The sequence below is a fragment of the Neofelis nebulosa genome, chromosome 5 (genome assembly GCF_028018385.1).
Source record: "Neofelis nebulosa isolate mNeoNeb1 chromosome 5, mNeoNeb1.pri, whole genome shotgun sequence".
Classification (NCBI taxonomy): Eukaryota; Metazoa; Chordata; class Mammalia; order Carnivora; family Felidae; genus Neofelis; species Neofelis nebulosa.
Genome location: NC_080786.1, coordinates 4,773,283 through 4,801,253, shown reverse-complemented (window position 1 = coordinate 4,801,253; position 27,971 = coordinate 4,773,283). Strand labels below are relative to the sequence as shown.

At 46.0% G+C, this 27,971-nt stretch overlaps 1 protein-coding gene across 3 annotated transcripts in view; it reads right to left on the bottom strand.

Annotated features, from left to right (window-relative positions):
• STAC (SH3 and cysteine rich domain) overlaps nt 1-27,971 on the bottom strand; it is a 139,704-nt gene that overhangs the window by 20,857 nt on the left and 90,876 nt on the right. For all 3 annotated transcript variants that reach the window (XM_058729349.1, XM_058729350.1, XM_058729348.1), the window contains exons 3-8: nt 27,688-27,788; nt 25,867-25,948; nt 24,646-24,761; nt 18,062-18,140; nt 7,655-7,719; nt 5,846-5,934 (exon numbers count right to left, since the gene is read on the bottom strand). In XM_058729349.1, the coding sequence (XP_058585332.1) occupies nt 5,846-5,934; nt 7,655-7,719; nt 18,062-18,140; nt 24,646-24,761; nt 25,867-25,948; nt 27,688-27,788 (532 nt within the window). The remainder of the gene's footprint in view (nt 1-5,845; nt 5,935-7,654; nt 7,720-18,061; nt 18,141-24,645; nt 24,762-25,866; nt 25,949-27,687; nt 27,789-27,971) is intronic.

Sequence of the window (27,971 nt, the reverse complement as noted above, 5' to 3'; positions counted from 1 at the left end):
GACAGGCACGCTTTACTTTCATCAACAAGCTAGGTGTGTGCTATCTTGCTTACAAAGTGTGTGTGTGTGTGTGTGTGTGTGTGTGTGTGTGAATGTGTATTCGAGTGTGCATGGGTGTATGAATGTGTGTGTATCTTATCTTATCATCTTATCTCATCTCATCTCATCTCATCTCATCTCATCTCATCTTGAGAAAGAGAGAGCACCAGCAGGGGAGAGGGGCAGCAGGAGACAAAGAGAATGGAGCCCGATGCAGGGTTCAATCCCACGATCCTAGAAATGTGACCTGAGCCAAAATCAAGAATCAACTGACTAAGTCACCCAGGCGCCCCTCAAGTAGCACTTTAAAAATCTTTGCTTGTGTACTCAGCTGTTCGTGCATACAGCGTACTTTTCAAAGCTCTTAAAAATTTTGAAAATAAAGGTCATTGGTGGAAGTTGTTTAAGACTAATTACAGAAGCTTATCTACTGTACAAGCTCATCGCACTCAGACAGAGGGATGGGGGTGTTCTTTGATGTTATCAGGCCTCAAATTGTCTGTGACGGTTAGGGGATCCAGAGCACGACGGCCCCACATCTTTCATGTCAGTGGCAAAACGTCATGCCTACAAACCAGGGACTGCAAAATCTACTCGTAAGATGAAGGAAAGGGTATCACAGCCTCCTTATTGCTGGGCAAATCGGATCAAGTCCCCTTGGGTGTGCTCAAAGGCCAGAGCGAGCCTTTGAATGTCTTTTTTGCAACTATATATCCTTAGGGTAGGGTTAATGAGGTTCAGGAGACTTGGACACCAAACATATTGTGACAAGATGCAAATTAAGAGAAGTTTACCTAAAATATACCGGGTACCCTACTTCATACCGGGCATGAAATCCCACCTTTTATTTACATTGTCTACTTGCGTACTCAGCCTCCCTTGGAAGGAGGAAACGGAGACCCCGGGAGATTGAGTAGCTGGCTCAAGTAGATGAGCTGGAAGGCGGACCCAGGTCTGTGTGACTCCCAGTCATTGCTCTCTTCCGCCCTGCGCAGGTAGAGTGTTAGCTATCGAGAGAACTCCAGCCATTTGGGGAGGTAATGGCGGACGCACTTACGAGGGAAGCTGACGTTGCACTGAAACGGTAGCAAAGCCGACTGTGCGAAGCCTCTGCCTTCAGACAGCGTTCGGAGACCCATGACGGGACCACGGCATTTCTAAGAGGAGTACTCACTGCCCTAAGAATAGGGGGGTGGCATCCCAGCTTCTCCTTTCTGAGGCTTAGTCCCCCATTCAACTGTGAATGTCCAGTAAGGGTTCGGCAGGGCTCCTTCCAAACCATCTTAAACCTTTGAGCTCCTTTCCTACAATCTCTTCTTGGCAAATAATATTCATCACGGGTTCGAGACCCATCTCCTCCAGGAAACAGGCCCTGACTAAGCCCTCTGAGCTTGGCTTGCTTCCTCTTCTATGGGTTTCATTATATCATCATGTACTTGATATGCCCACGAACTGTGCGTGCCAGGCACAGCATTAGTTCATCCGTTCATTCATGACATATTTATTAAACATCTCCTATGTTTCAGGAACCAGGCTACAGGGATGGGTAGGTTAGCAACTGCAGATATTTGTTCTCATGGAATTTATAAGGGAGATAGAGGTTCACCACATAATCCCAGAAATATATAAATACAAGCTGAGGTAAGGGCTTTAAAGGAAAGATACATGGGGCCATGAAAGCAGGTAGCAGCGGAATCTTGCCCAGACTGGGGGTATCAGGAAAGGGCGTACCGAGGAAGCGAAATCCCAGCTGAGATCTGCGAGGGCATGCACGCCTGTGGGTGCCTGTGATGGTGATGGAGGGTGGACAGGAGGGGTGGAGGGGGGACCAGCCTGCAGGAAGAAAAATCCCTCGGCAGGTAGTAGCGTGGTCCTTCTGGGGAAGAAAAGAAGCCAGTGTGGAGGGAGCAGAGAGGTGAGGGAACCGTGGTACAAGATGAAACAGAGAGGTCCCCAGGGATGAGACTGTGCTGGTCCTGGAGGTCCTTGTAAACACTGTGGTCTTCACCCAAGGGAAATGGGAGGGTACTGGAGACTTTAAAAAAAATTTTTTTAAATGTTTTATTTACTTATTGAGAGAGACAGAGACAGAATGTGAGTGGGTTAGGGGCAGCGAGAGAGGGAGACACAGAATCCGAAGCGGGCTCCAGGCTCCAAGCGATCAGCACAGAGCCCGACGTGGGGCTCGAACCCATGAGCTGTGAGATTATGACCTGAGCTGAGGTCGGACGTTCAACCGACTGAGCCACCCAGGTACCCCGGGCACTGGAGACCTTTAAGCAAAGATGTGTGTGTTGTGAGCAGACCAAAGGCAGGCATAATGATGATCTCCTTTTACGTGTGAAGAAGCGGGGGCTTGCGTAACTTTTCTGGGTTTCATGGGGGTCCTACGGCTAGTGAGTGACTTGGCTGGGAGCTAAACCCTTATCAAGCGATGCCCACACTTTTTTTTTTTTTCTCTTAAGCATTCGGCGAATCTCTGTTGATATATATTTATTCTGTCTTCCTCTGTCTCTCATTTCTTAAGACTGGACTGGAAGTCCTACTTCTGGAGTAGGACGAGAACCGATCGGAGTTAACACTATCAAGATCCTACTCTGTACCAAATACTGTTATTTTATTTAATCAAAGGGATTCCATAAGGGAGAGCCTTATTATATTTTCAAGATGACCAAACAGAGGTTCGGAAAGGTAGGTAATATGTCGTATTGTTAGAAAGGAGAGGGGTCAGGGTAGGAGTGCATTCTATCTGAGTCCCAAGTTGAGATGACCCCCAGCACGATGTACTGTCACCTTAGTGACTTCTCCACCCAAAGTGGATGGGAAGGGAGGGATGGGGAGCAAGGCTAGAAACACAGAGAACAGGCAGGGCCTGGAGCCCCAGTCTGGGGAGGGATGGACATAGGATGGCTGCAGTAGATTCAGGCAAAGAGAACCAGTCGGACTTGAACATTAAATACATCTTGGACGCAAGGTGAAGGGAAGCCTCTGGTGGCTGGCTTGGAGCCTGGGGAGACAGACGATGACATTATTCACCCCAAGGAGCAGGCTTGTGGGAGCGGGGGTGGTGCTGTTGTGTGCCTAGCGTGGGCCAGTAGGGATGTGAATCTGGAGGTTGGTAGAAAGGTCTGGATGGCTAGCTGTTGGCAGAAGAGCTTTCCCTGTTACTGAGGGGAAACAACGTTGCTGAAGCAATGGGGTAGCCGCTCTGATCCACGGCTTGTTGGTTTTGCCAGTTGGGTCTTCTTCGACCTCAAGCTTACACTCCAAACCTTCCCTGTGTCTTCCTCTCATTTGTCCTCTGTCCTGAGGACACCTGCGTTCTCCCCCTGGACGAGAACTCAGGCGGATAAGAATGATATTTTGTTCAAAGGATTTTTTTCCCCTACTTTACGGCTTACGGAGAAAAGGATAATTCACAAAGCCCCCGTTCATTCAAGGAATCATACCAAATCCCCAAGGCATTGCTTTACACATTCTGAATCCAGTGCCTGGCTTTTAAAATGGGAATACACAATCTTTTGGCCAAAAAAAAAAAAAAAAAAGAAAGAAAAAAAAAAGAAAAGAAAAGAAAAGAAAAAAAAAGAAAAAGAAATAAGAAACTATGATTTATCACTCCAATCTTGCAGTCTATGTAATGCAGGCATTTCACTCCTGGGAATGAAGAGTCCTGTTTGCCTCAAAGCAGACTGTAAATGTTTGATTCGTGACCAGACGACTTGACTTTTAATGACCTGCCACTGCCTAAAATAAGCATGAAAATCTATGACCGTCACCAGGCAGCTAGGCGCCATTTCTCAGTACCCTAATAACATCCTATATTTCTCTGAAATTGTTTTTTTTTTTTCTTTCATCTGATGGCTTCAGAATAAAATGGTGGGACTGTTGCAATAGGAAGTTGTTACAGTTTAAGCCCTAGACATCCAAATGACAAGCTCAAGGACATGCTACGCTGTATTTATTGCAAAGTGAATATATATCACCCTTCATCGGCAGGTAGTTGACTGTGGACGGTCAGCTGAAGGCAAGACACCCCTCCAGGGATGACCCCCTTCCCCCCGCCCCCCCACCAGCAGGCGCTAACCTCTAGGGCTTGTTATACCTCTGCTAGAATGGGGCCTCCTTTGGCAAATGTCACCACCTCCTCCCGCACTGACGCCTGACGGTTCGGGTGCGTTTACAGCTCCAGCCAGCGAGTTCAGCGTGGCGATTCTCAATGAGCGATGGAGAAAACTCCGGTGACAAGAGCCCGATTGTCTGAACAAATCTAAGGTGCCAGGATTCGGGCCCCGAGCTCTGCTCTGGAAGGCCCCAAGAATCACTCGGGAGAAGATGGCAAATGAATGCTGACACCATGCTGACCCTGGGTGTGACCCAGACTCCGGCAGGATATACACGTCAGCTGTGGAGTCTCGCTGGACGAGGGGGCAGCCGAGCTGCTGAGCTTGACCTCACGGCACGTAGAACCTGGGAAAGCGGGGCCAACCGGAGCCTCGTTGGCAGCCCCTTTTATGGGGCTCTGGGTAAAGTGAAAGAGGAGAGGCCGATTTCACTGAAGTGGGAGACCACACTCAGGCAAGTGTGGGGGGCACCGTACCCGGGCAATGGCCCAACCCAAGGAGGAGAAGCCCAAAGAGCTCCAGGGTGGAAAGACAACACCTACCGGAAGCCACGCGAGGGGAGTGAACGGGAACCTGTAATTTGGCCTGCATGCTATTCGGGTAAGTGGGGTCCCCCTCCCAATGGAGGCTGGCTCTCTAATGTGCTGACATAGTTTTCAGCGTCCTGGAGCTCTCTGTTCTTTTTGGAAGAGGAAACAACCCATCTCCCAGGGGGCATCTGACTAGACAAGCGGCCCGTTCTCTCCTGCTCTGGGATTAAAAAGCACCGAACCCTTAAGTTCTGGGGTCGTGAAGGCAGGAGAGGAGTGAGGCGTCTTCGTTGAGACGAGCCGGTAAACAGCACGTTACGAAACCTGTAATAGCCACCAGATACCGAGTGTTTGCAATGCCGAGGCACTGTGCTCTATGCTTTCTGAAGCTTATTCATTTTATCCTCAAAAATAACTCAGGGCGCAGGGGTCGTTGTTATTCTTTTATAAATAAGGAGATCAGAGTAATGAGATGTCTGTACAATTGCTCAAGGTCACACGACAAGTAGGATGTGAACGCGGCACTGACTGACTCCAGCTGAACTACCCCTGAGACAGAACAACACAGACCGGTCAGGAGAAAGTTTCAGATTTCACGAGGGGCCCCAATCCCACCCTCTCCTCCCGGTGGCCATGAACTGGGAGGGACCATGAAACAAAAGCCCAGCTCAGGGAGGGCAGCGGTGGGGAGTTGCCGTTCTCCCGCAGGTTCCACACGTGGTTGGAGTCGGATCCTTCCATCTATGTTCATTTGGGCGGTACACATATGTCTTTTTATTCCCTACTAGACCCCCCAGGATGCCGAGCGCATTTGACGCTCAAGCTTCACGAAAACACCCATTGGCAGTTCTGCGGATGATACGCTGAACCATGCTTCTTCAAGTGCGGTTCCAGATCAGTCGCATCAGAACCACCTGCCCACCAGCTAGAAATGCAAATTCTCAAGCCCTCCCCTCGTGCCCCCACCCCCAGACCTGCAGAATCAGAAACCACAGGGAGAGGGCCCAGCAATCAGTCTGCTGACAGGCACAGCGGGTCACTGGATGCACAATGACATGTGAGAATCACTGCTTCATTCTTTTTTTCACGTGAAAAACATGGACTTTAAATTTTCTTTTTAGTTTTTCTTTAAAAAAAAAAAAAGGTTTTTATTACCTCATTTCCAAATCTTCATTCTCCTGTGGTACAAATTTGTACAAGGCAACATAGGTGTTCATCTGTAATGGTTCTTTGGAAAGAGATCCCTGAGAGAGAAAATTCAAAAAAAAAAAAAAAAAATGAGAGAAGGAAGGAGGAAGAAACTGGGAGAAGAAAGAAACTAGAAAATGAGTAAGTGAATGCAACGTAATTCCAGCGTACGGATTGTAAATGTTAAAATATCTAACCATTATTAAAGGCTTTGTTTCCACCAGAGGTCTATTGTACATTTCTTAGCTAGGTTTGCTTTCATTTGTCAGAAATAACTACAAATTTCTTCAAATGAATTCTTCCTTTGCTATAGTTGGTCACGAGACGTGCCAGGTTTGGCCCCAAGAAGGGGAATATTGGCTTTATAGAAACAGGGACATAGGAAGAGTAGTCAACAACTTTCGCTTCCTCAAATGGATGTACCAATTAGCCTAAAATTTGGTATCTAGCCTATCAAAGGGGCTAAGGTATATCCATCTGGCAGTTAGTTCATGCACGTTGTGGAAAAAACATGGTTTTTGGCATCAGCTTGATTTAGTTGCTATCATAGAATCAGCATCTCCTATGAACCTTGCAATAATGATAATAAAACTATCCTTCTGATAGTTTACTCTGTGTGCCAGGCATTGTGTTACATGCATTAGCATACTTGAACCTCCCAACAGCCCCCAATTGTTGTCCCCAACTTAGAGATTATACAAGAGTCTTACAAGCGGTATATAAGTATTACCCGTTATTATTATCCAAATGAACATCAATGCTACATATACTTCATAATATATACAATATATGCAATAAATGTAAATTATATAATATGTAAAATATAATTGTGTAATATTAATCTTGTATAACAATACACAACATAGCATATATAATATATACACACATCGTTATTTAACATATTATATATGTGCATGTTAGATTATATATGTGATATACTATTGTATAATCTGTTTAAACACATAATATGATAAACATATACAATATATATCAGACATAAACAGAAGTTGTACACAACTGATTCACTCTGCATCCAAAGCTCAAGAGTACCTTATGCTATATATATTTCTGTCCTAGTCTATCCTTTTCTAATTATATAATAGTTACATATATTATATATAAATGAAATAAAATAGAATATGTACTTCTATACTATAAAATATGGTCATAATAGATTCTGTAATTGTGTACTTTACACATTTTATAGTATGTGTCAATTTGTATATAACATGTACAATAGAAACAAAAAGTATCCAACACAGTACTTATCCTTTCTACTTCTGATGCACTGCGATAGTTCTGTTTAGCGCTCTCTAGTTGTCACGCTATCTATGCCATGGCGCATTAGGCTATGTTATTGTCTCCCATTCCACACTCTATCCTGTTCTAGACCTACTAACTTGATCTCGTCACCTACTTAGGTGGCGATCTGCAGTGTGATCTAAGGACCCTGCCTGGTCTGTTTTCTCGGACAATCCCAGAAGGAGGAAGGCAGGCTAACAGCCCAACCGATGAGAGACAGTCTCGGCTCAGCCAACGACGGGCTACTACGCTTAGAGCTCCCAGGTCCCTCCGGTGGACTTCTCCTCTATAAGAGCCTCCCAACTTCCCCCTCTGGTCCCTAGGAGAGCAGTTCTCTGCTTTGTTGGGTGGGATTGCCCGTGGTTTTGTCCTAGCTAGCTTGTCCCGCACTGGAATTTCCTGCTGTTTCTGAAGAAACCCATATACATCGTTTTTGGTAGAATGATTGTTTAAGGTTAATGCAGCCATAAATACCTGGTGGTGTAAGTTCTTTGCTTGGTCTCTGAAGTCGTCAGTGCCATTTTCGGGATAAGTAAACACTGTAGGAGACAAGAAGAAGCAGGTGCTTCATGAATGGTTCGGAAACATGCTTGGAAGACGTGGCTTATGTATTCCCTGTTCCACAGCTTCTACTTTACTCCTCACTGCCTTGTCCTCATCGTCAGCGACCCTGCCTTCCTGTCACCTCCCGCATGATGCTTCCCCGGCCTTCCCAGGTGGCCTTCTGCACCCCCTTCTCTGCATGCCCACACCCTGGCACATGCCAGCTAGCATGCTCCTGAACTTGGCAACTGGTTGTCCGCCCCTTGGCCTCCTTTGGCAACGCCCTTCATTCATCCTTGAAACAATGTTACTCATCTCTGTCGAAAGTACGAAACTCGTAGGTTAATGGAGTGGTGGGGGAGGTATGGCCTAACTGCACTCGAATTACCTTTTTGAAATACCAGATTCTTCTATCTGTTTCCAATGTGTTGGTTCCAGTTTCCTGATAGCTATTTTCTATTTTGCACATCCAAGTTTTAGCTTTTAAACTTCAAAATATTTCCCCCATCTCTTACTGCCAATGCACTGGGGCTATTATTTGGGATAAAAAAATAAACAGTGGTTTCTCATTTAGTTTGTTTTGAAATATGTACTTCTCTTCCTTTCGCACGTAAGCAGAGACTCTGCGGTCTTTAGTAAAGAGCAAAGCTTCCCAAAATGGGCAGGACGGTTCACTGTCCACAGGCACAGCTATGGGAGGTGCTCGATGGGTACTGGGGGGAGGGCTCTGCCTTAGCTAGTTCGGTCAGTCACATTTACCTCAGTGACAAAGTGTGATGGCCTTATTCTCACCGCGTGGATCTGCCTCAAACAAAAACGTGGCAAATGTTTCCAAGTTTGTACAATGGAATTTTGGTGTCTAAATTAACCTACCGCTTAGGTGACTTAACATTTAAAAATAACACATTGCTGCTTTATTCTTCTCTTTGGTCTCCCTTCAAATGATTTTAAAAAATACCAGTAAAGGAAGAGAAACGCCACAGAAAGCCCTATAATCTATTTCGGTTACGCACTGACATTTCTACGGTCCTTCCAATGCACTCGATAATAGTGATGCAGAAAACATGCTTCAGAACAAGAGCCTTTGTAAACGTAGTGATGCTTAGTAAACATCTATTCTCCACAATGTATAGTTCAGAGCCTGTGCAGGAAATTCTATGATTCCTTTGAAGCCTAGACATAAATATGCAGTCATTGGAGGAAGTCTGGTTTGTAGGTAAGTGGAAATGATCCTATGGACCTTCTCTGCCTCGGCATCTGGCTAGTCACCTGACTAGTCTGAATTGAATGGAGGCCAACAACACTTTTCCCTGGTATTATGTGATTCCCTAAAGCCTCAGGGTAAATATTTGATCCCATAAGCATAAAACTGGATACTTCTATAAGAATATTGACTATCTGAATGAAAAGAGCAGAGAATCTTTCTAGAACATTCTTGATTGGAGATACAAAGGGAGACTATGTAGGGTACATAACAGTTTGGACTGGCTTTACAACTTTTCAATTTCACATTACTGTAGATTTTTGTTGAATATAGATTAGCCATCTGGTTCAAAATGTGTACCATTTTTGTGAACTATGCTGCAAATTATTTGAAGTGACCCCAAATGTATTTTCAGCTATATGACTGAAAGCATAACACTGCAAAAAAAAAAAAAAAAAAAAAAAGATTTTAAAACCCATTCCTGTGGGCTACTTCTAAGACATTGATTTGAGGGGAAAAGAATAAGGAAAAGGTAACTATTTTACTACAAATACACCATATGCTTTTTACATTTAGTGCTTTAAATTTGTTTTATTAAAAATAATTTGGGGTACCTAGGTGGCTCTGTTGGTTGAGCATCTGACTTTTGATTTCAGCTCAGGTCATGATCCCAGGGTCATGGGATCGAGGCCTGCATTGGGCTCTGTGCTGCACGTGGAGGCTGCTTAAGATTCTCTCTCTCTCTCTCTCTCTCTCTAGTTCTCTCTCTCCCTCTGCTCCCTCCCCTGCTTGTGCTTTCTCTAAAATAATCAAATAAATTAAAAAAAAATTGGTTACTGATTTCACTCATGACAACTATTCAAAGAATATGTCCATTAAGCAGGCATATGAAAAAAAATTTTTTTAACGTTTATTTACTTTTGAGAGAGAGAGAAAGACAGAGTTTGAGTGGGGGAGGGTCAGAGAGAGAGGGAGAATCTGAAGCAGGTTTCGGGCTCTGAGCTGTCAGCACAGAGACCGATGCGGGGCTCGAACTCACAGACTGTGAGATCATGACCTGAGCCAAAGTCAGATGCTGAACCGACTGAGCCACCCGGGGGGGCCTCAAGAATGCGTATTTTTTAACATTACAGAAGCAAATGAATCTTTAGTTTCTGCCGCCTCCCCAAAGGACTTTCCTCTTTTCCTTTCCTATATTCTTCCTTTTTCATGACAGAGAATAGCCAATGGTTTTTCTTTATCAAGAACAATTGGTTTTGAGGTCAGTATTAAACTAGCCTCATAAACTAAAAGAAAGGGGCAGCCCTCTTCTCTGCAACTTTTCGTGTCCCTGAAAGAGCTCACATCATCTGGAAATTCTCCATTCCTTATCTGTTTGGTTGAGTTTACTTATAAAGTTTGTCTGGGCCTCGTATTTTCAGGGTGCAAAATTTAAAATACTGATTCAGTTCCTATCGTGACTAGAAGCCAATTCAAGTTCTCAAGTTTTCTATTCCTTCCTAGGTCAGACTTTAGTCACTGATATGTTTCTTGGTATCTGCCCCTTCAAAATTTATTGGGGGGCACCTGGGTGGCTGAGTCAGTTAAGCATCTGACTCTTGGTTTTGGCCCAGGTCATGATCTCGCAGCTTTGTGGGTTCGAGCCCCGCATCGGGCTCTGCGCTGACAATGTGGAGCCCGCTTGGGATTCTCTGTCTCTCCCTCTCTCTGCCCTTCCCCACTCGCGCTCTGTCTCTCTCAAAACAAATAAACTTAAAAAAATTCTTTTTTTAATTATCGGCACAAAGTGGGAGTCTTTTATTTTCCTTTCAATCTCTGTTATGTTCATCCTTTTTTATTACTAAGTTTTGCTTCATCACTCTTTTATTCTTAAAAAAATTGTGATTGTAGGTTTTATTTTCCTCTTTTAAGGACCATTGTTAAAACTGGTTAACCTATCTGTGTCATTTGATAACTTCTCCTCTTACCACCTATTTATCCTTTTCCTACTGCTTTTTGGGGGCTTATTCTGTATCTTTTTTTCTGACTTAAGTATGATGCTTAGGTGTTTGCTTTTCAGCCTTTTAATTTTCATTTATTGTTTATTTTTATTATTTTTTTAATTTTTGAGAGAGAGAGAGGGAGAGAGAGGGGCATGCATGTGAGGGAGAGGCAGAAAGAGCGGGAGGGAGAGAATCTTAAGCAGGCTCCATGCTCAATGCAGAGTTTGATGCAGGGTCTGATCTCACAAGACCAGACTGTGAGACCATGACCTGAACTGAAATCAACAGTTGGATGCTTAACCAACTGAGACACCCAGGTGCCCCCCGCCTTTTTATTGTTTAATGGAATACTTTCAAAGCTAAGTACTCTAGTCACAGTTTAGCTACATCTCACAAATTTTGATATGTAGTATTTTCATTATGACTTAGTTTTAAGTATATTCCAATTTTTATTATGAATTCTTTTTTGACACATGAGCTTTTTGAAAGTATGTTTTCAATTCCTAAATTATGGTTGCTTCTGTATCTTTTGACTACTGGTTTCTAACTCATCTGCATGATAGTCAGAAAGATATAGTCTATATAATATTAATTCTGTAAAAATTTATGAAGCTCACTTTAAGGTCTGCCGGTAATCAATTTCATAATTGTTCTGTGTGTCCTTAAAAAGAACGTGAATTCTCCATTTGTTAGATGGAGTGCCCTTTTTAATTTAATTACGATTGTCAAGTGTGTCCTCAGATCCTCTAAATCCTGAATCTTTTTATGCACCTGCTTTGCCAATGACTTGAGAGGCATGTTACCACCTCTCACTATAAAGGGGGATGTCGATTTCCCTAATATTTCTGTCAACTGCTCCTTAAGTTCCTGTCATTTAAGGCTGTACAGTAAGTAGACATAAGTTTAGAATTTATGTCTTCTGGTGAAGTAGACATGATCATGTAATGATAATTTTTTTTCTCTAGTAATGCTTTTTTGGTCTTAAAGTCCATTTTTCCACACATTAATACAGCTATGCAATCTTTTGCCCGTGGAGCTTTTAAAATAGATGTAGTTTTTCACATTTATTTATTTGTTTATTTATTTTTGGGAGAGAGAAAGAGAGACAGAGAAGAGGCAGAGAGAGAGGGAGAGAGATAATACCAAGCAGGCTCCATGCCATCAGCACAGAGCCTGATGAAGGACTGTGAGGTCATGACCTGAGCTGAAATCAAGAGCTGGACACTTAACCAACTGAGCACCCAGGCACCCCTTATTTTTTCACTTTTAAACTTTCTGCATCCTTGTATTTTAGGCTGTTATAAACAGTTAAATAATCCAGTGCGTAAAACTCTGTAATCTAGGGTTTAGTTGATTTGCATTAATTTTGATTACTGATAAATCTGGATGCTTTTCTAGCATTTTCTTTTGTATTTTCTATTTGTCTCAAATATTGTATGCTTTGTCTCTGTGCCCCCTCCCCCTCTTTCTTTTAGTTTATACGGTCGAATCTATTTTTTTAATCTTCAGGTGGCTACTCTCAAAATTTTACGAGGTGCATTTTACTTAACAAAACCTAAAGTGAAATAGTATCCTTCATTTCCTTCCAATTCATACAAGGATCTTTGAATGCCCATTTCTCACTTAGATGTCTCGTATTTCAGTTAATGTCTTACTGACAGCTTTTTGCTAACATTATTATCTTTTTACGTGGCCAATGTTCACTTGGTTCTTTCTTTGTGCTTCATTCCTTGCTTCTCGGTCCCTCCTTTGAGATCACATTTTCCTCTCTGAAGTACATCACTGTGAAATTTCTTGAGCTGGTCTTTCTTCATGGCAGTGGAGACACAGCATTTGCCTGAATATATATATTGGAAGACAGTTTTGTGGTTGTTCCATTTATAGTTCTAAGTTAGGAGTTACTTTTCCCCCCCAGATTACTGAAGGTACCGTTCTACTCTCCATGTGGTTCCATTCCTTTGCAGGTGATCTTTCGGTCTGCATTTAATATTTTTTCACCTTTGAAATTGTGCGGTTTTGCCAGGATGGTCTCAGTATAAATCTTCTGAATTTGAGGGATGGTAACTGTAATCGATTGTGAAACATATTAACCAGTATCTTCATGAACGTTGTCTCTCTCCCACTCTCTCTTTATGTACCTTTAAAGTGTCAATTAGATGCACATTGGACTTTCTTGCTCGTCCTCTGTGTCTCTTTTACTGTCGTGAATTCTATCACTTTGTCACCCTGGCTATACTCTAAGCAATTTCTTTGGCTATATATTTCACAGCACTAATTCTCTCCTCAGGTATATCCAGTACGGTAGTAAATCCAACAATCAAATTTCTCTCTCTCTCTTTTTACATTTCTAAAAGTTCTGTTTGGTTTTCTTAAAATTTGCCCGTTCAATTTCGATGGTGTCCTACTCCTTTGCTATACGTTCTAGTCCATTTTTCATACCTTTAAATATATATACCTATGCAGTTATATATTTCTTTATTTGATAATTCCAACATAGACAATCTCTGACCAGTCTGACCATAAAAAAAGTTGTTTCGGCTCACTCTTACTCATGGTGGCTCATTTTCACATATACTTGGTGTATTTCAATTCTGAAATTACAGAAATTTCAATTCTGGAAACTTCTCAGGTCTGGGGTTTAAATTCTCTTACTTCAGAGGCCATTTGGGTTACTTCTGCCAAGTGCCTGGTGCATTTATCCGAGTGGGCCACTTTAAACAAATTAAACTAAAATGTTACATTATTCTACTTTGTCCATAGAGGTAGTACGAATTCAGGCCCTAAACCCAAGTAAGAAGAGCTTCCTCCTTCCTTTGCTTCCTTTTTTCTTTCCTTCCTACTCCTCCCCCATTTCTTTCTTTTCTTCCCCACGCGAGTTAAGGTCAATATAGCATTTTTCTTTACTAAATTCCTCTACAGGGCGTTCTTTTTTTCCTGGTGTCACTAAAGGTACTTACTTTGGGGTATCGGCATTTTCCCAAAGGGCCTCTCATCACACCTATCACTCTGCCTGCTTATCGGGTTTTGTCCTCTATTGACCGCACATGGGCCTTTTTCTTCTCCAGTCTGAGGCCCCAGGGATGTGCAGAGTAAACACTGGTCTTCACCCGCTTATGTCTCTGGATTCCTGCTTTATTATTATTTCCAGACGCTAAGGAATTACCTTATTTTGCTGCCAGCTCCAGCATGCGTTAACTAGAACTTTCTTTTAAATTCTTTTCCCCAGCAAGTTGAGGGGTGTGGTAAAGTAGAAAAAATTTCTCTAAACATCCAGCCCTCCACATAGCCGGAAAGAGAGGCCTCCTTGCTTTTAAACAGACCTTAACCTGCTGTAGATACCACACATCTGGATTCTAGGTATCTGCTGAGGAAGCCATTGAAATATTTGCTCTGTTTTCTGGGTGACAAACCAAAATGTGAGAGATAAAACCAGGGCATGTTAGGGGCGCCTGCGGGGCTCAGTTGGTTAAGAGTGTCTGAGGCTTGATTTTAGCTCGGGTCATGATCTGGTGGTTTCTGAAATGGAGCCCCGTGTAAGGGCTCTGCACTGACAGAGAAGAGCTGCTTGTGATTCTCTCTGCCCCTCCCCTGCGCACCCTCTCTCTCTGTCTCTCAAAATAAATAAATAAACATTAAAAAATTATCAAAAAGCCAAAACAAACAAAAACCCCAGCAGCACATGTTAAAGTCAAGGATAAATCTTCCAAATCCAAGCTTGCCTTTTTTCCTTTCTGGGCAAAATTTCGTTGCTTTAGTGAACAGTAAGGTACCATGGGGCTTTGCGACATCCTCCAGTGGATGTGACTAACCCAGTTTTTTTCTAAAGAATATTTCTAGGAATTTGTCTTAATTATGTTCTATTCCCTCTGCTTCTCTTCCAAGAAAGTTATAACCACATGGAGTCATACCGAAATGCAGTTATGGAAGGCACCGGGTAACATCATTACTTGGCGTTATTCGAGCTGAAACGGGCTTCTCTATTTCTGGTGCATCCACAAGTAGGGTTGTAAACAACAACCAGAAACAGCCAGACCTTCCCAAAGTCTTCCATGAGAGAGAACACAGAGACTTCTTACGCTTCGTGAGGAAGAAAGGGGTAGGAAGAGTACCCTCTTCCAAGGTGCCTTTGGAAATCTTCCTCAAGGATTTTGACATGACTCTTGGCTGGCAGAAACAGTATCTGTATGCCCTGTGTATTTTTTAGAACGCAAATGAAACATGTCGCACAGAACAGCTTGTGACCGGAAGCCACGCACTGCTTCTGAAAAGCCAGCACCCTCCTTGCCATGGCCGTGGGGAGGCCGGTGGCCGCCTGGATACACAAGCAGAGTGTTTTCTCTGTGTTGTTTCCCAAATTGCATGGACAGGGGATTAAATCCAATCAAAGGAAAATGTTTTGAGGCAAACTGTTACATAATTAATCCCTCTAGCTTCCAAGGGCACATTGTAAAGAAAGCTCCTGCTGATCAAAGGAATAGTTAATAGATCTCCAAAGCTTTTTAGAGGTTTATTGCTTGCTAAATTCTTCCAACAGATTTCTTTGAATAAGGCTCTGAAAATGCCTCTTAACAGAAAAGAAATGGCAACTGTTCAACTGTGTCTTTCAGTGTATTACTTTGTGCCTCCGTTTCCTTATCTATACAGTGTGTGTGTGTGTGTGTGTGTGTGTGTGTGTGTGTTGGAGGGGAGAGAGTTGGGCTAAATGACTCCTTATCCTGCTTCTTGAACTTTAATAAGATCCGTGTGCAAATTCTGATTCTGCAGCTCTGGAAATGGCCTGAGGTGCTGCGTTTCTAACGGCCTCTCAAGTGATGCCCAGGCTGCTGGCCCATGGGCCACACTTGAGAGCAGTGAGGCTCTAGGCTGCCCCTCTGACACTTGATGACCTCATGGTGGACTGATTAAGAGCAACATGCTTCATTCGGATGATTCCTAAATATAGCTCCTCGCGTTATAAAAACCTACTGAAGAGCACTTTTTGAGGAATCCCCGGGGCAAATAGAGACCTTAACTACTGAGGAATGGGTGAGCAAGAGTGCCAGAAACGCTGGCCAGGATGCCTGAGGCAGGGAGGTAAGGGGTGGGTACATGCTGGGAACGACTGTGCAGAGGAGAAAACGGGATGTACTGACAGACTGGCTATGAGACCGGCCACGAGGGCAGAGTCAAGTCTGACGCCAGAAGTTTCGACTTGATCAGCTAGCAGAATGGAGCTCCTATTTACTGAGCAGAGACAACTGAGAGCCAGGTGGCGTGGCTGGGGCGGGCGAGGGGACCGAGGGTCCGGTTTGGACGCGTTAACGTTACGATGTCGACTTCACATTCAAGATGGCCAAGTCCAGTGGGCGATATGCACCTGGAGGCAGCAAGGAGCCTGAAATTTCAGAGTCGTCGATGTACGGAATAGTTATTTATACTGCTGGTTCTTTCATTTAACGGCCACAGCACCTCACGGATTCGGTATTATTATTATCTTCATTTCGGAAAGGAGGAGATGGGGGCGGAGAGATTAGGGCACGGCTTGGAGGCCACAGGACCGCTGAGTGAAGTCCAGTGGTCAGCCTCCAGAGCGAGGAGCGGCCGAGGACCAAATACGTCCGATGCAGTTAGTGATGAGCAGACCATCGGCAATTTGGCGATTTGGTGTCAGTGAGCGATGCGGGCGGAAGCGAGGCTCAGAGGACAGAGCAGCTGATCAGACTAGAAGTCTTAAAATGAAGGTCTAGGTTAATACCAGTGTCTGGTGGGTCTGTGCTCAGCTGCTGAAGACGTCCGGGGCTGCTGGCCAAATTCAGCGGCTGTATCCGCACTGCTAGACAGGCTCCTGCGGCATCACTGCCCGGCCGTGACATTCCCCTGGTGGCCGGCACCCTCCGATTTGTCTCTCCGATGGTGCTACCAAGCGCTCAGTGAACGTCCACATTGATCCGAAAGCGTCGCTCTCCCCATATGATGCCAGAGCATCCTTGCCCTAGCGGTGAGCTTTCGCAGATGTGAGCGGCCTGGGTAAGGGGGGGGGCCTGGTGAACACTGATGCGTATTTAGGAAGGAGTCGTGGAGGATTCTCCCGAGGGAATCACAGAAACACCGTCCTAACTAGAGAAGAGACATAAATGAACTCCTGGAGCTAAGGAAGCAGAAGCGATAGCTTGTAAGACAGCTGCTGATAAAGCAGCTACGGAGGACTGACTGCAGACCTTCTGCTCCCAATCTGGCAAAGGCAGAGGCAACTAGTCAAGTGGAAGATCTACCCAAGACGGCACGTCCCCGTGCTTCCCATGCAGGGATGAGAGCTGGCAGGGATAACTTCCGCCCCGGAGGACGCATTCAGCCCAGGTTAACAACGCAAATCAGAACCCACAACTTTTCTAGGTCAGGAGCCACCCTGAGGACAGCTTTGTGACTCCCGTACTTTTGCGGGGCATGGTAGACACTTCATAAATACCTTTTGCATCAGTGAGTGGAGATTAAGAGAGGCTCGGCATCAGAGAGGCTCGGCAAGATTCATCCATAAAGGGCTGGTTGTTTCTTTAAACTCTGGCTTAATGTTCTTTCTTAACGTTAGCAAGCAACATACGTAGTTAGCATTCCATGTAAATTTTAGAAATTATCGTAACAAAGGCCTAAGCTATTAGAAAATTAAGTAGTATTAATACAGAACGTTGGGCTATGGCTAGATCATACCGAGAAGTTTTTGAGTGTTCGTTATCTCTGCTGGGGAGAAGCCACATGGGAGGTCCGTACTCGCCTGGTACCTCCACCTCCTTGGTATGAGGTACTTCAGCTGTGTCGGGGAGTAGCTTCTTCCAGAATAGGTTGCTAATCTAATGTAGGTCAGTGGGGGAAATGATGCATTAACAAAAAGGTCCAGAAGTGACTCCTGGACCCCAATGTAGCTAAGTCCGCACTTAGTCCCGGATGAGAACCCAGGAGACAGAACTCAAGGGAACGTCGCAGTCACGTCAAGGAAGTCCATCGGTACTTATGCCCAGTTTGCCTCCAGAATATTGAACACTTGCTGAGACCGAATTCCTTAGCGAGCAGAGAAGGAAGACACCTGGCAGTCAACACTCCCTGCCCGCAGACCTCGATGCACAGTGTGATTCACTTTCATGCTGGGGCAACGCCCGCCCCCCCAACCCCCTCACTCACCGCTGTTGCTGCGTTTTCGTGAGTCATACCCGCCTCCTGGCCCGTCAGCTTCTTCAGGAACCTCCACGAGATCTGAAGTCTTAGAGAAAAGAGGGAAGAGCTGGAATGAACAAAATCATTTCAGGGGGCCAACTGGGCAGAGATTTTGACGTCAGTAGAAGAACTAAGGAAGAATTTGCCTGATTCTCAATGATTGAGAACCCGATCATTGCTGTCCAGTCTATTTGGCTAAACTTAGAAAGGGTGTGTGTTCCCTCGTGGGCACCATGGCTCCCTGCAGGTGTGTTTGCAGGGCTCAGGGGGTGGGCACATGATAGGCGCTCAGTGAGCGTTGCATGAATGTCTAGATGCACAGGTCATAGTCAGTCTTCTTCCCAGGAAGAGACAACTGAGAGAACTCAGAATTCCTGCCCGTACCCTGTCGTGTCAAATTCTCACTAAAACTAGAGCTCTTTTGTAGGTGAGTTCTAAATATAGGCAGTCCCCAAGATGGTTCGACTTTGAATTTTTGACTTTACGATGGTGCAAAAGCAAGACACGTTCAATAGAAACTGTACATCGAATTTTGAATTTGGATCTTTCCCCGGGCTGGAGTTATGTGGGATGATCCTTTCTGGTGATGCGGAGCAGCGACCACAGCTTTAGCAGAGTCACCCGATCACAAGGGTGGACAACAGGTACGCTGACAACCCTTCTGTGTCCACATGGCCATTCTGTTCGTCACTTTTAGTACGGTAGCCAATCGATTACATGAGAGAGTCACCAGTTCATTATCAAATAGGCTTTTTTGCTAGATGAGTGTGCCCAACTGTAGAGGAATGGAAGTGTTCTGAGCACGTTGAAGTTGGGCCACGCTAAGTAAGCTATGACTTTCCGGAGCTTAGGTGTAGTGGGTGCATTTTTAACGTGATATTTTCAACTTATGATGAGTTTATCAGTATGTAACCCCACTGTACGTTGAGGAAGATTTGTATTAATTATAGAGAACAAGATGGAGTATTGAGGGATGCATTACCTAGGTATGAATTAAATGCTATTGCCCTTGCTGCAAAATTGTTTATGTAATACTCTTCTTTTTTTTTTTTTCTTTTAATACGAGAAGCTATAGTCATTATAGCTTATAGTTGGTCAACCTAACCTGCTTAGGTTACAGAAATAACAACAACATCTCCTCTAAGTGGCTAATGGTTACTGATCATTTACCACTTGCTGTTTTATGTTCTATATGTATATTATCCATTTATTCTTCACAGTAATCCTATGCTAGACCTACCTTTCAGGTAGGGATGTGGAGCCCAGGGAGAAATCAGTAACTCTTCTCCAGGTCCCACAGCTAGTAAGTGCTGGAGCTGGGGTTTGAACCTCCCGTGTTGTCTCCAGAGCTCATGCACTGTGCTTTATCCAGCGATGTGGGGCAGCGGCTCACATGGGCTGGTGACAGCCTTCATGGCCATCCCATTGGGGGCCTGAAATAGGCCTGGGTGGGAGTATTTACACCACAGAAATTGGCCAATGATACAGATCAGAGACCAGCCCCAGCCGCCAGTTAAACGCTTAGGAGCGTACCCCTGATTGCCGATGCCCCAGCTTTCATCTGCCTGGCTCCCTCCTCTTTGAAAGGGGAATTCAGGTGGCCTCAGAGGAGAGTCACATTTTTAAAACAATTTGTTTGTATCTTAACAAAGAGGAACAAGTTTGCCTTCCCAGCCCATCCAGGGGGGCTAGAGCACGTTAGCATCACCTTCTAGAGACTGATTTTTCTCACAATTTAGCTTTAGGCTTCTCCCCAGCCATTCTTACTTTCATGACACATCAGAAAAGAAGAAAAAAACACAGATGTCACGGGGTCTCTAAGTCACGCATCCCCTGCTCCTTTGAGGCTATTTCTGACCAAAAGTTGCTCTTATTATGTTAATTTAATCTGATGAAACTGAAGAGTGTTCGCACACTAGCCAACCAACTCCCAGAAAGTTTTCGAATCTGGTTTCTGCTGGCCTTCCCAAGCCATCAAGCCTTTCACACTCTAGGACATTTGAAAGCACATTAAAGGAAACATAACGATTTCAAAACAGCCAGGCAGCGACTTGCCTACAAAGTAAAGCCGGTGCTTCGACAGCTCTGGAAGAAAATAAACGCGTGGGACAGAGCTTTGCTATGTGGGAATATGTTAGCTCTAGGACATAACGGAACTGCAAGGAAGGCAAGCGACTGAAGTTCATTACCACGTGACCCTGCAGGAAGGAAGCAACATCATTTTAAAGTACCGATCAATTGTTTCTGTTTTCTTCATTGAGGCAAGGTGGACTCTGGGGAAAGAGTGGAGTGACAGATACTTAAGGACAATTTGATCTGTCTTTGTCTCCCTGCAGCTCTGAGAACGCTGCCTTCAGAGAGCACAGTTCTGAGAAAATTTCCTGACAGAGCCGGTGGCAGGAAGTTGAAATGGGCTGTGATGAATGGATACCTTATTGACATGCAGAAAACCATGGCTTTTGCCCTTGAAACTAGGCTGTAGGGTCCAGACATGGCTAGAAACAAAACCATTTTAGACAGAAAAGCAAACCGGACATCCCTAAGTTGTCTCCCTGATGGTCTTGCCATTGCTACCATGACTAAAAAATATGGAGGCGAACATGTTATGTTCATTGCCTATGGTGGAGTGTTTCTGAGGATGTGTCCTCATCATGCGTTCAGCACAGCTCAGAACGGCAGGGGCCAGGGACAGCCATGTGCTGCTGGTGTGGCCACCTCGGGGCCACCTCTGGGGAGCCCCCCGTCTGCTCTTGCCTCCCTGGGCTGGTTTTCCATTTGCCTTTCCACTAGTGCGAGTATCAGCCAAGCATGGGAGATACATGTGCTGCACGTGGACTGAGGATACGCTGGCTGTCACCAGAGACTTGAGAAAGGCCCATGCGAGCAAGCAGGTAAAGTGGACGGGGGTCTCTCCACTCCGGCCGGAGCAGTTTGTATTTTTCTTTTGGACAGAAGTCTTGACTCGGAAGGGGTGATGGCTACAGGCTGAATGTGGCCTTGGGGGAAGCACCTTACTGGCAGTGATGGCCCTTCTCACTCTCCTAACAAAGAAGATGCCACATGGTGTGTGGGGTTAAGGACACGATCTGTACCTAGATCAGTGGTTCTCAAACTTCGGTGGGCATCAGAATCACCCGGAGGGTTAATGAAGCACACAGAGGCCCCAGGCTTGTTGCAGCAGGACAGGGCCCTGCTCTTTATATTTTTACAAAGCTCTTCAGTGGATCCAGATACCCGCCCCCCCCCCCCGCCAAACTTTGAGAATCGGTGGTATAAAACAATAGAAATTAGAGGCCAATCGAGAGTCCTTGTGTTTGGGCAGCTTAGTCTAGTTGAAGGAGAGAGAAAAATGAAACACAAAAGTGCAAAATACCAAGCAATCTGCAAATCACTGTGATACATGAACCGGTTGCTCTGGGCACCCAGGGAAAGGGCACCTGACCCAGACCTGGAAGAGGGATGTTGTCTACACAGAGGTAGAAACAAGATGTGGGCAAGGCCCAGCAACACTCAGGCGATGTGAATGGGAATAAAGGATAAAGACATCCAAAAATGCTCTCCCCCGTGAAAAACACAAGAACACGGGCAAAAAGCGTCCAAATCAACTTTTTCAAAACTCCAGAAAGCAGCCAGTTCTCTGGGAAGAACGTGGCTACCTAGAGAGTTGCAAAGTATGCTCAGTGTTGGGAACATGAGTAACGAGAGGCTGTGTGTATCTTTGAGGGTTCTGAGGTCAGCCTTGAAGAATCCCTTGTTAATTCTTCAAGCATTTCCTGAGTGCCCCCTAGGTGCCAGCCCCCCGTATAATGAGATGACTAGGGAACAGAGAGCCCTGATGTCTAGTCGCTGGGTCTGTAATTTTGGAAAGAGAGGCAAAAGCAGACAATTATGCTTCAATTGTCTCTATCCTATAATAAAGGAAGTTTTTGAAGATCCGGGCGGGGAGCAATTCATCGTGCTTCGGGGAGTCTGAGAACTCTTCATGGTTTGTGTAAAAACTATGTGTAAAAACTAAGACCAACAAGTTGGTCTTAAAGAACTTCAACTAGGGGAACGGCAAGTCCTAAGATATGGAGATGTCAAAGAGTTTGGTGCGTTCACGGGAAGGTGGGTCTTTAGGGCAGTGACAGGCCTCATATGCCCTGCTAGAGTCTGGGCATAAGCAAATCAATACAGTGTTTCCATTAGGAAACCTGCACAAAGAATGTCTTCAAAAGAAGACAAATCTGGAGGTGCTGATACGAGTAGACTCGAAAGGAAGAGGGGAACACAGCTATTTCTTGGAAATAATCTGGGTGAGAGATGGTGGGATTCAAACCTCCAGCACTGGGGACAGAGACAAAAGGCACTTTTGATACACATTTCTGAGTTCTGAGTGACAGGACCCAATCACCGATAGGGTATCAGTTTAGCTTGGACATGCTGATTTAGAGATCTCTGTAGGACCAGTCTGGTACTTGGACAGGAGGTTAGGACTGTAAGTATCTAGAGTCATCAGTTTTAGACATGGTGCTTGGACCAGTGGAATGTGAACGAGATAACCAGAAAGAGCATGGGGCACAGAATGGCCAAGCCAAAGCAGAGCCCTCCGAACAGCCCTGGCTTAAGGAGTGATTGGAGGAACATCAGAGGAGACGGGCTGAGTGGAAGAGCAAGGTGGAACCCTGGGAGGGGGGTGTCTAGCCTCTTACAGAGCCCAGTAATCTGCCCCATTCAGGCATGGCCTGGGAACTGCCCTTCTCGGACAACACACCTGCCTTTCTAATGGATTACACCCTTGTTTCACTTCATAATAACAACTCAAATTCAAGGGCTAGATGCTTAATGAAAATAACATAGCGGCAACCGCCACGTATTGGGTGCGAGGCCCTATGCTAGAAGCTTTACTTATACTCTTACTATTAACCAACCCACGTAGCAGCCATAACCAATTTATATGTAAGATAAATCCCATCCACGTGTCCTCTGTATGTTTTCATCACATTGAGCACCACTTTCACCCTTCTTTTAGGAAATGAGTTAACATTGCCACAGGGACTGCCGATATGATGTACAGCCTCCCGAGGGAGATCATGAGGGTCAAGTACCTTAAAATGTCACAACTTACACCTGCACTGCTTGACCGCAATGTCTGCCGAAACATACTCCATCTTTGCTCTGAAATCCCGCAGCGCTCATGTGACTTAGTTAGTATCATACCCTTCACACGTATGTTCTTATTCTTAAGAAAAATGGTACAGCCCTGTAAGAGTGTATTTCTTAAAAAATGCTAAAGAATGCCACCCGCTTTCTTCTCTGTTGCATCGGTCTTCTGTGACAGGTTGTGAATTCCGAGGGTAACAAGCCACGTCCTCCACTTCTTGGTGTCCTCTACGGTGCTCGTGAACTGGAGGCACCTCGTTCACGTTTGCCGAGTGAGACGGAGAGCGGATGGACGTCAGTTTTGTGTTCAGCCGGCACACAGAGTCGAACAAGTTTTGGTTCTTCCCTCTTAGAAATCAGTGGGATGCATGACGAACAGGGCTTTCAGGGAGTTTAAAGGTGGCATCTAGGGTAACCATGTGGCACCAGAGGACCTGCAATCCTACCTACTCAGCCACCCGACCTCCATATCTACCCACAGGCCACAATCTAGGTTATCCTGCGGATTAACCTGCACCCACTGAGGGAGCTGCTTCAACTCAGCCCCTGAGGACCCCTCTCAGGGGTAAGCCCCGCCCTTCTCCCACGATCCGCGGGACCCAGCCGGGCAGACCGCCCGGTGGCTCATCTGTGCCCGGAAGCCCCAGTCTAATAGGGGACGCGACGGTAGTTGGGTGCGAGCTATCCTACCCGGAACGTGCGCTGGCAGGTCCTTGCCTCTGCAGGAGGGATGGTGGCCTTCAGCGTGATCTGCAGAGCTGTATGGCATCTTGGGGCATTTATAGAAATTCTGGTTGGGGTAGCCAGCCAGAGGATGATGACAGCATGCAGCGGGGATGCATGGGAACAGTGATTTTAGAGCAAGTAAAATGTAGAAGCGGTGTTTGGGAGGGTGAGTGTGCCATGGAACCAGGCCCCCACTAATGATACAGCTCAAGCGCCTCTGGGGAGGGGGCAGCTCTCGTGTGAAGCCAAGGGAAGTAACGCATCATACGGAGAAACGACTGAGAAAGAGCTGTAGTTTTGAACTGGGATGTAGCTGGAAGGAGAACTGGACACAACTGGGACTCCCCTGCTCCCGCTCCTCGTTGGGTGAAACCTTTCTGTGTGTTGACCGACATGTTGTTATCTATTATTGGTGGAAGGGGAAGGTGGGGGGAATGCACGGACAGTCAAGGAGCAGAGGCCAAGAGCATGGTCGTTGAGGATGAGAGTAAAATGATCCCTGGGTGCTGGCCACAGAAAGGCAAGTGGCCCAAGGCACCTGGAACTTCCCTTCGGAGGCGGCCTGACTCCCAACAGACCCGCCCTCGTGACGCATTTAGGGGGAAACCCATCATTGCTGCGGTGCCCGAGGCCCTCCCTCCCAGAGCTCTGTAGGTGGACCGAGGGAAGAAGGGGACAGTTACAGAGGTTCTGTGAGGCGAGTCAGAGCCACTGCCCGAGCTGCCCTTCTTTGTTCTCTGGGCCAGGGAGGTGCCGAAGCGGAGGGTCTCGTAGACAGGGTCCACCTTATTGCCACAGGCTGCAATGGAAGAGAAAGGTCGTCTGAGTGACAGGTTTCCTCAACCTACCATCAGGGATGCAGCCAAGCCTTTATCACATCTCCTGGGTCAACAGCCCTTGAGAAGAAGCCTTTGTGGGGAAGACCCACTAATCCCTGGGAAAATGGAGCTCTGTGTGGTCACGCTTTCCTGGCAGATTTCTCACCCCTGTAATAGGTGCTCATTGGCCAGGTCCTTCCCCTGCACCCATCACTTACAACCAGAGCTCTCTGCTCCCAGACACTTCCTGATTCATTGGTTTTCCTCATTTGTTATCTGTCCCCAGGACTCCAACTTCAAAGTTCTTCCCAGGGACCAGCTTTATTTCCTCTAGGGTGAGGTTTTGCTTGCCAAGGTGTGAAGCCTTGAGCGAGACACAAAGTCTCCAGTAGGAGGCAAGTGTTGAAAGAATTGGGTGTCACCAGGCCTCATGAATTTCTCTTTAAAAGCTTTCTGACTTATCCATTTCTAGTTTAAAACTCGCCCCCCATCCAAAGGCAAAAATAGATGTAGAGATTCTCAGAGAGAGAGAAGAGAGAGATGGAAGTAAACTGAAAGATATTGTTAAAGAATAAATTCAAGCCAGAAATATCTATACATATAAGACATCTTTTTGGTCCTCATTAAAGAATAAGTGATATTCACAGAGTTCCTTCCAAACACTGGTCTATCATTTACAATTATTTTTTTACAACAATTATGAAAATCAGCCTTTGCTGTTCTCCCTTTACAGGGTCTGACAGGTTGGGTAAAGTGTCCGGACACACAGTTAGTGGGTCAGCGGGGAAGCTGGGCTTCGAGTTGGCTCTGTGAGATGCTACACTCCATGTTCTTCCTACCACTGATGGATGGAATGGCATATCAGCAGCCTTTGGGAGTTGGGTGTTTTTCAAGCTTCATCAGGGAAAGGAGAATTTGCTCCACCTAATGTATCCCCTCCAGCAAAGCCAACAGTCGTAACCCAATCAGCCAGCAGACAGACGCACAAACACACCCCACTGGGCCTGCGGTCCTGGGAGAACAGCAGCCGTGAATGCGGACCATGCTGCTCAAAACCCAGCTCGGCCCATCAGCGTCCCAACTCACCGATGGGCATAACTTCTTTAATGCATCCAAACTGTTCGTGAATGAGCAAAGGGGAGCTGTAGTAACGCCGAAACCCTTTTGGCTGGAGAGAGAATGAGAAAGAGAAGGGCTTAATGTCACTGATGAGATGCAGAGAACCACACAAGAGCTCTGAAGATAATACCAGCTGGTTTCACCAGGGGCACCCCTCTGTCGCCCTTTAAGATGCTGGCTTGTCCTACAAGTTATCCCTGGGGGGCGAGAGGTACAGGTGGCAGTAAGCAAGCTACAATTGCACCTAGAAAGCAAGCCCCAGCCCTGTCCTTCCCTTTCTTGCCTCTCCTCCTTCTCAGACCATAGCAGCCTCCCTTGTGCCCAGACTCCTCTCCCATCATCTCATCTCCCCGGATCCAAATGGACTGGCATGCATTATTTCAACGTGGCTTACTATTGAGGTTTATTAAAATCATAAAAGGCCTGGAAAAGTGGAAGCCGACCCGAGAGGGAGGCCGTAAGGCCCTTGTGTATATGACAAGCTCCACCCAGAGCCACCTGCCTTGTGTTCTAGACTCTGTTATGTTTTTCTGACCCCTCATTCATGGTCTTTGCTTTGGCTTGCGGGCATCTCCATTGGCCGAGGAGGAGGACGGGATCAGGTGAGGCAGGGGTTTTAGAAAAGAGGATACTGCCAACCAGAGTAACGAGATGAACTCACTAAGAACCTGACTAATTATATCCCAGTGTTGGAAGGGAACTTTGTGGCCCAGACCCTACTACAAATCTAGAATCCTCTCCGATGTTCCTGGAAGGTAGTATCTTCCTTTTTTTGAATACTGCCCGTGATGGGGAGGGGGAGGGGTTGGTGAGAGGAGTGCTCAGTAACCCTGAAGGTAGGTCTTTGGTACCACGGTCTCTGATTGGTAAGACTTGGCATCTACTGATCCTCAGTCTTTTCCCTGGAGCCACAGAGCAGGATAGAATTCCTCAGGTCTTAAATTTTTTTGAAGATCGCTGTCATAGCCTAAGTATCTACCTCTAGGGTAGACATTCTCATCCCTTCGACAGTTCTTTGGCCATCCTAGTTTCAATACCCTCAAAAGAGGTTCCTTTTAATCAAGGATAAATTCCTTGAGCAGGATAGAATTCCTCAGGTCTTAAATTTTTTTGAAGATCGCTGTCATAGCCTAAGTATCTACCTCTAGGGTAGACATTCTCGTCCCTTCGACAGCTCTTTGGCCATCCTAGTTTCAGTACCCTCAAAAGAGGTTCCTTTTAATCAACATGGGGCGGCAGTAGCGAGCCCACACTCCCAAGATGGTAGACCAGCCCAGAATGGGCCAGGGCCATCTGACCTTCCTGGCTTTGGCCGCCAAGATCTGTCAAAGTGGTGTGTCAATTTTTATTACTCTCCCCATTTTTGAACGCGGTGGTTAATCTCTCTCCCCTTCTTGACATCCCCGGTGCTGTCAGCCAATGGAGCACTGAGGTGACCAGCCACCCTAGGTTTTCTGGGCTGACGGGGTTCCCGGGATGCCCAACTTTCATCTTTAAAACACGGACGGTCCCAGGACGTGGGACTTCTGGTGCTGACGTTGAAAAAGTTCCAACCCCGGACAAGTTGGCCACTCTGTTAAAGACCCTGAGCCCTTTCACATGGGGAGCGTCTGTCTCTTAGGTTGATAAAGCTCCTCTTCTGGTTGATTGTTATGCCAATAAGGAAGCCCGGTTGGCAGCCCTGGGGTTCTGGGGCCGCCTTCCTAGTGTCCGGCTACCAGGGTGCCACGGGGAGGGACCTCGGGACGTGCGGGGGGTTCTGGGCTCACTCCTGGCACCAGCCCTTACCAGCTTGCCCATGCACCGCTGGGGTGCTAGGCCATCCATGCACTTGTGGTGGAGGCTCATCTTACAGGCCTTGCAGCGCAGCCCATGCTTAGCGTTTGCTCCTGTCAGACACGCGCGAGCTTCGGTTAGGATGCGACCCCCCTTTACCTGGCCGACTCGCATCAAGTCCCTGAAAGAGTGGTTGCTCCCCAAACCCAGGTACTTCTTCTCGTCTGTCACTGTCGCATGATGTCTTGGAATGGACAAGATACTGTGGCCCATTCTTTTCCCTTCTCCCACCTCTT